Raw genomic sequence first — 14,554 nt, forward strand, 5'->3', positions numbered from 1 at the left:
TCATTGGATTTCATTGACAGCAGAAAGAGCCAATGGCTCCACTGGCTGCGCTGCTATTAATCTATCCAATCAAGAGCCGAGACAACGGGCAGAGGGGAAGAGCGCGTCTCTGGCAGCGGAATTCAGGACTCAGGTGAGTAAAACTGGGGGGCTGGGGGCTGGTCAGTGACAGAAGTTTTTTCACCTTAATGCGTAGGATGCATTCGTAAGACTTGTGTAGATGGATTAACAAACCCTTTAAGGCTGGGTTCACACTTATGCGAATTGGATGTGTTTTCTGCATCCATTTCGCATTACAGGAGAATGTGACCGGCTCTCAATGGAGCTGGTTCACACATCTCAGTGGCGGTCACAGTCCGCACTGGAAAAACGGTCCTGTGCGTCTTCTGGTCCATTTCAGGTCTGAATTCACGCTAAAATTCGGACCCGATTCGCACCTGAAACAGCGAATAGGGACGTACCGGACCCCCTGCTGTGAGCCGCGGTTGCAGCCGGTGTGAACCCAGCCTAACATTCCAGAGACTATAGGCAGCTGTGCTGACACTCAATGCTCAAATTTCCACTGTTATCACCATCAGCAAGCCATTGTGAGCAATGACAAAGAGCTCCTGCTGGAGAGAGTGCAGGCAAACAGGAAGTGACAAGAAGATCAACAGCACTATGACACACAAAATGATGGTAAATGTTTGATACACAGGGGGAGATTTACTAAAACTAGTGCACACAGAATGTGGTGCAGCTTTGCATAATAACCAATCATCTTCTAACTTCAGCTTGTTCAATTAGGCTTTGACAATAAAACCTAGAAGCTGATTGGTTACTATGTGTGTGCCGATGCGGCATAATGCGTAGGATGCATTAAGGTGAAAAAACACTTGGGTTTACAACCCCTTTAAGTGTCATACACATGATGAGAATATCTGACGAATGATGGTCAGTTTTTTTTTTCATACTTGTCATACTTTGATGTCATACTTACCTCCACTGTGCAGTTCAGTTTGCACAGAGTGGCCCCGATCCTCGACTTCTGAGGTCCCCCCGGTGGCGCTGGTAGCTCCTCCTCGCATCGTATAACCCCCTAGGAGAAGCGCTCTCCTGGGGGGGGTTACCCTGCAGGTGCGCTCCCAAGTCCAGCATTAGTGTCCATAGATGCAGAATGCCGAACTTGGCCCCTTCCCCCAGCGCCCGAGTCATTGGATTTCATTGACAGCAGAAAGAGCAAAGCTTATCAGCGTAGCCTTATTAGTGCTGCCTCATCAGTGTCGCCTATCAGTGCCCATCAGCTCAGCCTCATCAGTGCCCATCAGTGCCATCTCATCAGTGCCCATCAGTGCAGCCTCATCAGGTACTGCCCATCAGTGCAACCTCATCAGTGCAGCCTATCAAAGCTTATAAGCGCAGCCTCATTAGTGCTGCCTCATCAGTGTCACCTATCAGTGCCCATCAGCTCAGCCTCATCAGTGCCCATCAGTGCCATCTCATCAGTGCCCATCAGCACAGCCTCGTCAGCGCAGCCCTATCAGTGCCACTTCATCTGTGTCGGCTATCAGTGCCCATCAGCACAGCCACATGAGTGCCCATCAGTGCCGCCTCATCAGTGCCACCTCATCAGCACCCATCAGTGCAGCCTCATCAGTGCCCATCAGCCCTGCCTCATCGGTGCCCATCAGTGCAGCCTCATCAGTGCCCATCAGCACAGCCTCGTCAGTGCCCATCAGTACAGCCTATCAGTGCTTATCAGTACAGCCTCATCAGTGCTGCCTCATCAGTGTTGCCTATCAGTGCCCATCAGCACAGCCTCATCAGTGCCCATCAGCGCCGCTTCATCAGTGCCACTTCATTAGCGTCCATTAGTGCAGCATCAGTGCAGCCTCATCAGTGCCCATCAGCGCCGCCTCATCAGTGTGTTGTGGAAATTTTATTAAGATGTATTTAATATGTATTGTTACAGTGTCTTCCAGTGCTAGTTCTCCTGCAGCCCGCTCTAAAGAGCAGACTGGAGCAGACTGACGCCAGTTGAGACCCGTTTGGTACTGGAAAGCTTCTTGAGGATGCAGAGAAGTGTTTGCAGAGTGGGGATATGTCCGCCAGCGAAGGGCCCCTGTGCAATGCACAGACGATTGTCTGGGGGGATGTGTTCACTCTGCGAAGACATTATCGCTTATGAGGGATGTACGCTCGTGTTGCTCTGTGTGTCTGATCAGCACGTGGAGGGGCTATGGCGTGTCCCTGCAGATAATCTCACATCCTCAGGAATAGAAGAATAATCCTGGTATGCATTGTTCTCTGAACAATGCAGAATAAGGATTCACGCCAATGGGAAAAACGTGAGTCTTTGAATGCGTTATGGTTGGGGACAGCGTTCATGATTTCAAGGCCAGCCATGTGGTTTTATTTGTCTTACTAGAGAGCATGGCTTACAGGTACAGGGGGCGGGAAATCATACACACTGCTCCTGCATAGACACGCCCATACACTACCCTAGTCATTGCTCATTGGGTGAGATTTGTATAACTCCTCCTGTTTGAAGGAATGCCTGTGCTTGATTGGCCGATTCTGAAGCTACCAAGCTCTATTGTTAAGTACTATGAATAACCAACACAGCCGCTTCAGAAATAAGTCTGCCTGTGGAGCTAAGGATGTGAGGACGGTGGTTATGTCTGTTTTACTCTGGAAACAGGGGTGTACTAAGATGCATTATACCAAAAGGCTTTATTAGCGCAGGAGACATGGATTACGCATAGCGTATAGAGAAATGTTCTACGTCAAGTGCCGCCTCATCCGTGCCACCTATTAGTGCCACCTCATCAATGCCCATTAGTGCAGGCTATCAGTGCCGCCTCATCAGTGCTAATCAGTACCACCTCATCAGTGCCCATCAGTGCAGCCTCATCAGTGTCCATCAGTGCAGTCTATCAGAGCCCATAAGGGCCACCTCATCAGTGCAGCCTATCAGTGCTTCTCAGCGCAGCCTCATCAGTGTCGCCTATCAGTGCCCATCAGCACAGCCTCATCAGTGCCCATTAGCGCCACCTCATCAGAGCTACCTCATCAGTGCCCATCAGTGCAGCCTCAGTGCCCATTAGTGCAGCCTCATCATTGCCGCCTCATCAGTGCCACCTCATCAGTGCCCATCAGTGCAGCCTTAGTGCCCATTAGTGCAGCTTCATCAGTGCCACCTCAACAGTGCCACCTCATCAGCGCCGCCTCATTACAGCCTCATCAGTACACATCAGTGACGTCTATTAGTACCACCTCATCAATGCCCATCGGTGCCCATTAGTGCAGCCTATCAGTGCTCATCCGTGCAGCCTCATCAGCGCACATCAGTGAAGGAGAAAAAATGACTTATTTGCAAAAAAATTGTTTTTTTTTTGTTTTTGTTTTTCTGTCTTTTTTCGCTTGGTACCGGGCATGAGCAATTCTTATTACCTGACGCTCTGGACAAGCAGTTTTGGGCACTGGGCAGTCTAAAAAACTGGCTCCTAGCTTTTTTAGCTGGCTCCTAGATTCTAAGCAGATTTGTCAAGCCCTACATTATATAATTTTTTAAATCAATTTCCTTTAAATTTACCTTCAACTATGTAGTGAAAGGGCCTGCCTGCATGCAACAGCTTGAAAGTGTTTAGGTTTGACCTCATATTATATGTTTTTTGTCAATTTAAAGGAAAATTGTACAAGAATGTTGTATAATGTATAGCCAGCCTTAGAATCAGCCATTTACCAGCACTGCTGAGTGGCTGTGAGGCTACCACCACCATTTTTCACTTCAACCTTGGAAACTTTTTGCCTTTCAATGGGTTTCCTGGGTTGGACTTTACCTGAACAACAGTCCACAGGATTTTGACAAGGGGTGTGTCACTCAAAGGCAACCAACCAACAGCTTTGGAGATAAGGTCTACCCAGTAAGTAACACCATTGTAGAAGGTGGTTAATATTCATGGCATTTCTCAAAGGTTCAGCTTACAGAATACTGACAACTGAATTTCTCCTTCTTACTAGAAAAGCATTCAATATGTGCCAGAAATTCCTGAGCAAACAGGACATCAGATTTCAGCTGGTACTGGATTAAACTAAGCAATGTAGCTAAGTAGACTGGAAGCTCCCCCTCAATCTAAAGGATTTGCTGACACCGGTTTTAAAATGGGGGGGTGCTCCATACCCTTCCTGACAGACAAGCCTACCTGACTGGGATAAATAAGGTGACATCAGCTGGAACATTGCCTGTAATGCCTTACCCACAGATGCTGCAGACCCCTTGACTTTCACTGGTCTATCTTACTGGCCTACTGCTGTTAGAATGTTTGCATTCCAAGTGAAACACTGCCAAAAATCATGCTGATATGTGTGAACTAGCCAAAAGACTAGAGAGAAAGCAATCTAAAATCCAACCATGGATTATGTAAAAAAAAAAACAAAGCTGAGTCCTGATTTTTTAGTACCCTGTGCAAAAGCTTGAAAAACCTCCATATCCCCCATAAACAGAATTGAATCTTTCTTATGCCGCGTACACATGATCGGACTTTCCGGTCGTGTGTGGGCTTCATCGGACCTTTTCTTTCGAAAATTCTGATGGACCTAGAAATAGAACATGTTTCAAATCTTTCCGACGGACTCAATTCCTATCGAGAAAACCGCTCATCTGTATGCTAGTCCGACATACCAAAAACGACGCAAGAGCAGCTATTGGCTACTGGCTATTGAACTTCCTTTTTCTAGTCCCGTCGTACGTCATCGTGTTCTAAACGAACGGACATTGGTGTGATCGTGTGTAGGCAAGTCCGTTTCAGCGGAGCACCAACGGAAAGACCGTCAGAGTCTACTCTGACGGAAGGTCCGCTCATGTGTACGCGGAATAAATGTCCTTGTAACCATTGCCATTGATGTTAGCACTTCTGCTCTGCTTCAAATGGCGGGCTCCATTCACATAACTAGATCGCATGCTGTATTTAGGTGTTTCTCCAAATACCACATGCGATCCTGAAAATGTCAAATCACTATTGCTTTATGCGATATTTACCTTATAAAACAAAAACGCTCAATAAATACCACATAAAACAGCAGTAAAAGTCAATTCACAAAAGGAAAATAAAATGCATGCGGTAAATAAGTGGTGGTCCTGGCATTCATTTTTAAAGGAACCGGCAGCCGCTGGCATCCTTAACAAGTAAACAACATGGTTGTTAAGGAGCGGTTGGCTGCCGTGTCCTTAACAACCAATGAGTCATCAGCTGTTAGCAGAGTTTCCTGCTGACGAGTGAATGTAAAAAAAAATGCCGGCAATGAAATATTAAGAAAAAAAAAGGTGTGGGGTCCCCCCCCCCAATCAATTCCAGGCTGTTCGGTTCTGGTATGGATTTTGAGGAAAACCCCCACGGAAAAAATAAAATGCAGCCCGGTAGGTCAAGAAAGAGGGGGACGAGCAAGCGTCCCCCCTCCTGAACCATAATAGGTCACATGCCCCCAAAGCACCTTGTCCCCACTGATTGATGCAAATGCCATTGTTGATGTAGCCAAGGGCCTCTTCCCCACAAGATATTTAAGAACTGGCAGATAGCGGGAGCCTTCCCCGGGAGCAGAGCGTTTATTTATTTCTTTTTAAGGGGTTGGCGGTGGCAACAGTAGGCCACACCGGAGGGGGGGACATTTTTTTTTATTTGTATTTTTTAAGTAAAGGACTTGTCAAAAGCTGCCTACTGTCTCTTTTTACACTACATTTTTTTTTTTTTTGGTGAATAAGTAGGGGTACTATGTATGCCATACTCATTCACACGAGGGGGGGCGGGATCTGGGGGCCCCCTTGTTAAAGGGGGCTTCCAGACTCCGATAAGCCCCCACCCGCAGATCCCTACAACTACCAGCCAGGGTTGTGGGGAAGATGCCCTTGTCCCCAAGGTGCTTTGGGGGCAGGTGGGCATGTGGCCTGGTATGTTTCAGGAAGGGTTGGTGCTGGTATGGATTTTGGGAGGGGCCTACGCCATTTAAAAAAAAAATTGGCGTGGGGGTTCCCCTCAAAATAAATATCAGAAACAAAGGGCCTGGTATGGAGTGGAAGGGGGGACCCCAAAACGTTCTTTTCTTCTTTTTCTATTAAGTATTTTTTTCGTACATTCAGCTGTCAGCGGGGAAGCCCACTGCCAGCTGATGACTCATCGGTTGTCAAGGATGTGAAGGCCGTCTGTTCCTTAGCAACCATAACAGTTACTGATTGTTAAGGACACCAGCAGCTATCTGCTCCTTAACAACCAGCTATTTAAAGCCTGTGTTAAGGATGTCCGCTACTGCCGACAGTAAATTACTGTGGACTTTCACTACTAACATGCCGCATGACTTCATACCTCATGCAATATTTTAGTAGCGTTTTTTAGTGAATGCCAAAAAACGTTTTGAAAAACGATGTGCGGTATCTTACTGCATACTTGGATGCAGTAAGATACCACTTTGTGAATGGAGCCCCATGGTGGGTTATGGGCAGCATGGTTTATCAAGTGCAAACTTTCAGTACAAAATATACCAAAGTTTATTTTAGATCACATAAAAGCAATATATTACCTGTTTTTGGCGTAAAATATAAAAGATGAGGCTGCACCGAATAAATAGATACCCAACATGTCAAGCTTTAAAATTGTGCATGGGCACAAAACAATGACTTTACAAAAACTTTAGTGCCTTATATTTTCCATTGGTGATGCGTTAAATAACCCCTACAGGTCATCACTTTAGAGTTAACCAGTAATATTGGCTGTAGAATGGTTGCTCTCACTCCAGCATGCATGATGATATGTAATATGTTTAGGGAAAGTGATGTTTTTGTACATGGGTGCTCCCAACGGGTGTCTTTACGTTGCCCATACATAAGGTGGGATGGGCTGTAGCAGCAAGGAGTGTGTTTAAGAAACCCTGCTGCCACGCTGTATGACATACGGCAGTTGTAGCAGAAGAGTTAAGGGACAGAGACTAATGGAAATGATTCAGTGTTCATTGTGATGGAATTGGTCATAAATAATTAGAGATCAAGTCTTTTAAGATTATTGCCCAAATACGATAATCTTTTTTTTTTTTTTTTTAGGGCAATTATAATAATTTATCTCAGTAGTAAACGCCTTATCTGCCTTTGTCGTGACTTTACTACCCACAAGGACAGAGCTAAAGTGCTTAAAAAAGCATGTCTTAATCATCTAATTCAATAAGACACTACAACATAATCACTTCAGAGATGGAATCTGAAGGAGGGAAAGTCACTCTCCTCCATTTTGCAAAACCCACATGAGTAACTTCTTTCTCCTTGAAAGCCCATTTGTTTTAATTACTAGTCATAGAGTTTGTTTGTTAAAGAGGAAGTAAAGCCTCTGAAAAAAAAAAAATACACCCTGCAAGACAAAGGCATAATGAGCTAGTATGCATAGCATACTGGCTCATTATGAATTACTTATCTGAGATTGAAGCCCCCGCATTGGCCCTCGTTTGCCTCCTCTGACGCCGCCATCTATCCCGGAGTGACTTCCGGGTATTGCGGCTCCGGCGCTCTGACTGGCCGGAGCCACGATGACGTCACTCCCGCGCATGCGCGCTGGTGCCGCCACTAACGGCATGATCACCGATAGAAACAGCACGCTCAGTGCGCCTGCGCCCGATGTCTACAGCGCTTGTGGGACGTTAGGAAAAGTCCTGCAAGCAGCATCTTTGGGGGCGGTTTGGGAGCACTGTATACAGCGCTCCCAAAACGCCCTGCCCATTGAAATGAATAGGCAGCGTTTCCAAAGCGCCTGAAAAGTGATTTGGAAGTGCCGCAACACGGGCGCTTTTTACCCATTCTTCGGCCCCTAGCAGGAGTTAAGCACCTCGCTAGCGGCCAAAAAGCGAAGCTTAAACAGCAGTAAAGCGCCGCTAAAATGAGCGGCGCTTTACTGCTAACGCTCGCCGGCCCCAGTGTGAAAGGGGTCTTAGAGTGTTTTTACAGCTGAAAAATCCACTAGGGGGGTTTTTCCAGCCAGGAAACGCCTCAGCCAAAAAACTGATAAAAGCCTATGTGTGCATCGACACATAGGATAACATGGTGTGCATGAGGCCTAAAGGACATTATCGGTTTCAAAGTAAATGTATCCCTTGAACCTGATAGGATATTTGCTGTGATCATAGGCAAATGTAAAAACTACTCCTTTATTAAATCTGCCCTATAAGTCCAAGGCTCAGCTTACATGGAAAAACACAATCTGAAAACTAAGATGTTTAGAATACAGATCCGCAACAACACAAGGAGAAGAACTGGGGTTACAGTAAAAATTTTCAGTGAATAACTTTAAAATTTAAATCTGCTGTCATTGATCGGTTTCTTTGCATCACATTAACTTTGGTTAAATAGAGCACAAAGATGATCAACTGCAAATGCAATTTGATCTCATAGCAGAAAATGTTATTCACCTTCATGGATTTGAACAAGGTAAAAGTATTAATGTTTATGAATTATTCATTATATTCATTGGAAGATAAATAAAAAAAGAAACATGGTAGCATTCAATGTGAATACATTTGAAGACCTGACTAGCAGTAAATGTAAGGTAATTATTTTAGGGATACTGCAACTGTTTAGGTATTTAAAGCTGCAAACTCCAAGCTCAAAAACCTTCAGTTAAATATATTACTCAATAGCCACAAAGGACATAGATCCACTTTTGTACACCATATACCTTTGCAAGCCTAGTTATAACCCTGTAAAAATAGAGGTGATAGCATCACTATGTTGTACAAATCCTGTGCAGAGAGCAGAGCTGTAGGAGGGGCCCAGTAGGCCCCACCCACTACAGGGTGCTAACAAAAAACTACAGGAGGGGTGGATACAAGACCAGCCATCCTGTACAAGGAGAGAGAGCATCAGCAACTAGTCTTTATTACAATAAGCTCTTGCACCAATGCAACATTTCTTGCTGGATGACAGCTCAGGTCTGTATTAAATACACAAAGTTCACCAACATTCAACTAAGAATACATAGGAGGCAATATTAATTTCAACTTGAGTTGGCTTTAAAGTTGAATTCAACACTAAACTTTCTTTTTCAGTTTTGAACAGGATATCTGCTACAATTATTGTCAAGTTATTCCTGTGTCCATGCTGCTGGGAGGACTTGCCCTCACTTCCTGTCCTGATGATGAGTATACTCGTGCAGTGGCATTTTCATTATTTTCCTGTAAAATATTTTTAAAACCCGTCTCCCTCACTGGGTCCTTCAGAGCTTTTGGCTTGCTTCATGTAAACCTTTACAGTATTATACAAAACAATAGACAGACATTATCAGTACCGGGAGAGGGTCGTCCAGTGCCCAAAGTAAAATGATCTGGAATTGAGGACCCCCCACTATTAATACATGCTTTAGAATAGGTGTATCGCCCTGCGCTCATTCCTTGTCCCCTTGCTTCACTGCACCCGGGGCAGCTGCCCCTCCTGCCCACCCCTTGTCCTGGCTCTGGACATGATTAATCAGCATTGGATACAGGTACAGCATTAACCAGGCATGATTAAAGACAATCAGTTACAGCCTCATGTGTGCATAAACCTGATGATAGCTAAAACAAATAGATCAATAATTTTCCATATAGGTACTCGTACAAAATCAGTATTGGGCCTCAGTCAGACGAGCGAGGATACCAGTACCAGTAGCCTGTGATTTAGAACCTTTTTTTATGCCTCTCTAGGAGCCAAGTGCTGGGTGCAGACAGCCCATCCATGTCTATTGGGATGCAGCGGCTGCATGGATGCGTCTGCTATGCGCAATTTAACATCCTTGTGGATGCAAATGAGCAGCCCCAAACGCAGACGTGGACTATGGATGTCAGCACCCATCTCAATGAGGCCTTGCTGACCAGCTAAATGATATAGGTTGTAGAAAATGGTAACCCACATGAGCTTTACCAGCACTCAGATACTCTCACATACTCTTCAAACACCAGGACCAGGTGTGCATTCCACCTTTTTTATTGAGAATGTTCCATCTTTCTGAAGGCTCAGGAGGCATTAGTCATTGGTTCTGTGTTGGGGATGTAGTATGGTGTAGAACCCCACAAACTGAACATATATAATATTAAGCAAACTTAGGAATGGATTGTCTGTCCACATTTTGAATTTCATCTGTGCTGTGTAAAATGCTGTCAGTGTCCCACTGGGGAAATTTACCTTCACTTTATATCCCAAAGACACAACAGGAATTAATAGAAAATTACAATAAAATAAGAGAAATTCCTCTAAGACAGCTGCCCCCATAACAAATGTCCCCATTGAAAGATTTCCCCTCAATTCCTGCTCTGGTGACAACTCAAAATTATGGATTTTCTCTCACTTTCAGTTACAATGACAATTGTTACAGGACACAGAGAGAGAGAGAGAGATAGTGACTTTTTTATATTCTGCACAGACATCAATAAAAACCTGACAAAAGTTCTAGCATTTCCCCATGCTGTCTATAGGAAAAGAAGGTTTGGCTTTTAACAAACTTTAAATCTCCCAGAAATGTATCCCCACCTCTAACCAATAACCCCTTAAATTAATCTAATACGCCCATAGTATGCAGCAAAACCAAAAGTGGCAAGAACCTGGCACCAGGATAATCTGCTTTGTGAAAAGGGATCTATCATATCTTTACACCACGTGTGCATTACAGTAGAAGAGTCATGCTGGGTCCTGGAGGTTAAGCAGTGTGAACAAGCATTGTAAATCTCTCTGGCCACCCTATATTACGATATTGAGTTACGGCATATACAAGGCACATGTATGGTGCAAAAAAACAAAAAAACAAAATTCATTGACCAGAAATGCTTGAAAACAAATGTTGAAAAATCTTGTCTTTGGGTGACCGTAGACCTCTAGTCATCCTTGAACAAGCTTTGTTCATTAAAAAAAGGAAGAAAAGGTAATTGGTCGGGATTTTTCTAACAAATTAGAAAATCCAATTGAGCCATGGATCTCAGTGATCAAGAAGATTTATTCACTCACCTCTACATGTCCAACCATTGCAAATAATGCTTGAATTGGTCACAAAATTTGCTGTTATCAAGGCGAAAGCACTATTTAGCCAACATACCTTTAACATACAGGATTTACAACATTGGTTGACTTTATATGTCCAACTGTCCCAAGTGATGCTCAAATCAGTCAGCACACTTGTATTGGGCCATGTATGGCAAGCGCATTGGTTAAGAAACAAAAGGTTTACTTACGACATTGGTTGACTATTTCAATCTCTCTTTGTTTGCTACTGAGCGACTCCTGGGGATCCTTGTTTCCAGTACTGGAGACTTTCCTTAACCCAAAGTTTGTGAAGTAAGCAGAGACTTCTGGGGTATTTACGTATTGTTGACAGTTGCAGTTCTCATACAATATGCCAGTCCTATACTGTGTCCGAATCAGCTGCTCCCACATGCTGTCCAATCATGGAATGGGAATTTCTGCTCAGCCCCATTAGTCACCCTAAAAAGTTGGTCAATTGTGGATTATTTTACCCTTTTTTTCCACTAAACCTGCTTCCTTTGCTTCTGTTGATTCTCTCCCCTATATGTCTTTGCTGTGGACTTGTCACAGCTTGTCAGTATCTCTTTGCATCTTATTTTCTTATTTTTCTTCTTAATGTAGAGATCTTCTGACAGCTTTTCTTCCACTCACCTGCTGCTTCTCACTTTGAAATTGCGTTCTAAGACTTGCAGTATGCGTCGTTCAAAACATTTCCCTTTTTCTGCATTCTCTACTCGTCTTAGTCGCTCTGGCTTTCTGTCCCACTTCCCAAATGAATTCCCCCCTCCCCAGTCTGTGTGTCTCTGTTTGCCCCCCTCCTTCCCACCACCTGCTGCTATAACTCATGCTGACACAGACTCCCTGGAACAGAGAGCCACAAGCAGCCATCACAGCCAGACAGCCTTGGTAGCTTGATACAGGTAGCTAGGCCTGTGCTGAAGGCACAGATTTGGGTTAAGAGGATAGACATGTGCATGATCAGTATGGGGCAGATGTGGTTTAAGTTGGCCATTGATGTATCAAAATTTGGCTGTGACAAATTTTGATTCATCTATGGCCGTTCCCACTCAACAAATGATGATCGGATGATTGACTTCTGTTGAACGGGACTATTAGAAAATTTTCATTCCATCAGTGGCTGCAGCCAATCAGCGGAGGAGTCCCTGCTGTCAGAATACGATAGAACATTAGGGAGGATTCCTCCATCCACCTCACTTGTGTGAGAAAGAAAAAACTGCAAGCGCAAAAACTTGTGTACATGTAAGAATACAACAGGCAGTATGTGGACAAGAAGAGCTCATCAGTCCATAAAGCAACAGTTCTTAAAGTGGGTAGCCTTGTTTACCCAGCCGTTCTTCCCTTGGTGTTTCTCTGCTTCCGGTGATGTCATCTCCTTGCTTTCCACGGCAGCCCAGGCCGGCTTCCCGGTGGCCACAGGATGGATTGCAGCTTCTCTACACATCTGCCATACCCATGGACATTCGTCTCGGATGCCGGACTACACCAGTGCCATCTTAAGAGCATTATAGGCCCCCAGGCTATACAGTGCACTGGGGCCCTGTGTACACAACCTTGCACGATTGCCCATCAAATGCAGCTTTACTGTGCCCATGAATGCAGCCTCACTGTGCCCGTGAATGCAGCCTCACTGTGCCCATCAAATGCAGCCTCACTGTGCCCATGAATGCAGCCTCACTGTTCCCACCATTGCAGCCTCACTGTGCCCGTGAATGCAGCCTCACTGTACCCACCATTGCAGCCTCACTTTACCCACCATTGCAGCCTCACTGTGCCCACCATTGCACCCTCACTGTGCCAACCATTACAGCCTCACTGTGCCCATGCATGCAGTCTCACTGTGCCCACAATTGGACCCTCACTGTGCCCATGAATGCAGCATCACTGTGCCAATTAATACAGACTCACCATCGCCTGGTAACAGACACACACACAGTGGGCATCTCCTCCTGTGCTGTAACAAGGTCCCACCCCCCTAGACCGGCTCGTGTGATAGGCGGAACATTGATTCAATCTACTATTACACGAGCCGTACTAGGGGGGTGGGACCTTGTTACATCGCGGACGCCGAACACAGACCCAGCCAGCTCCCTGAAACACAAGAGGAGGAGGAGAGATGGAAAGACTCAAAGCGGCCCCAGGGCAGGCAGCCTACTGGCAAATTTCCCTGTATCCCGGAAGGCCAGTCTGGCCCTGGCTGGGGTCGCTGGGCAGGTGGGGCCCCCCAGGCAAGTGGGGCCCCCGGGCAACTGCCCAGAGTGCCCATGCGAAAAGAGGGCCCTGGACTACACCTACAACACCACCCCATACAGATGAGCCTGTTTTTAACTTTTTTCTTGTAAGTGCATTACTTACCTTGCTAATAAACTGTATTTAACATACCACACTCAGGTGCCGCTTCCTGTGTTTCCCTTTTTTCACCTCACTTGTGTGGATTTGGGAATCTGTTGTTTTTTTTTCCGATCAGACCACCGGCTGATTGGAAAAAACAATCCATCTATGGCCAGAATTACTTCCTGGCCTTGCAGTGCCAGGTCCTGGGTTCACTGTGTATGGAATTTATATTTTCTTCTTAGCTCTTCCAAAACAGTAAACTGGCCCTAGTATGGCTCAGCGGAAGCTAGATTCGATTTTGAAGTTGACCTCTCAAAACCTTGCAAGTCTGCATGAATAAATTCACATGTCACAGTTAGGGATGAACTTGGGTTTGAAACCATGTCCCAAACGAAGGCATTTCCCTCTCCGGAGTTGCACAGACACAATGGATCAGGGATGTTCATGACAACATGTTGCCACATTAAGTCATTGATGCCATGAACATCCCCTCTCCCTTGTGTATGTGCAGCTGAGGGGCGAAGAATGCCCTGACCACTGTTGATTGGGCGGGGGTGATCACTTCCTTCCTGGTTCAATCCCTAGTCTAAATATACAAGCAACAGTATAATTGTTCAAAAGTGCCACCTTTCAAAACAGGTGTTCTTGAACTTCAGTCAGTGACTTTGCTGTGCTGAGATGATGTCATGCTACTTGCATCAGACCTTCAAAAGCCATTGCTCTGAAATCCCATGTGGATGGTCATGTGGCCAAATGCCTTGAAAATGGTCACATGATCTCCGCTTAAGAAGAGTGTCTAACATTACCAGATTGGTTGTGCTTCCTCAAATTCAGTCACCAATCAGAGTTCCTGTGCAAACAGAATTTAAATCACGTTTGAAGTGTATTTTTATGTGTTGTTTTATTATTACTATTGTTGCATTGTGTTATATTGTTCTCTTTGTATAGTTTTTTTGTACAGTTCTATGTATATTTGCTTAACATAAATACTGTGTTGCCTTGCTTCCATTTCTTAAAAAATCATTTGAAATCTCTGCAAGAATTCTCCATGTCTGTGTGTGTCACGAACTGAGCATGTAGCCAGTCATATTTTATTCTTAGTCTCTGTACGTATTTCTGGATCAGACTGTGCCGCTGGAGGAGACTGGCAAGGGGGAGCGGATTATTGTGGAAGTATCGTTTCCCAATTTGCTTCTGGATCTT

The 14,554-nt window shown here is 45.0% G+C and overlaps 1 protein-coding gene across 2 annotated transcripts in view; it reads right to left on the reverse strand.

Moving 5' to 3' along the window:
- DDR1 (discoidin domain receptor tyrosine kinase 1) overlaps positions 1-11,789 on the reverse strand; it is a 129,399-nt gene extending 117,610 nt beyond the window's left edge. For both annotated transcript variants that reach the window (XM_073598918.1, XM_073598916.1), the window contains exon 1: positions 11,209-11,789. In XM_073598918.1, the coding sequence (XP_073455019.1) occupies positions 11,209-11,213 (5 nt within the window). In that variant the 5' untranslated portion in view covers positions 11,214-11,789. The remainder of the gene's footprint in view (positions 1-11,208) is intronic.
- Between the last annotated feature and the right edge of the window lie 2,765 nt (positions 11,790-14,554).

Source organism: Aquarana catesbeiana, linkage group LG09, assembly GCF_042186555.1.
Source record: "Aquarana catesbeiana isolate 2022-GZ linkage group LG09, ASM4218655v1, whole genome shotgun sequence".
NCBI lineage: Eukaryota > Metazoa > Chordata > Amphibia > Anura > Ranidae > Aquarana > Aquarana catesbeiana.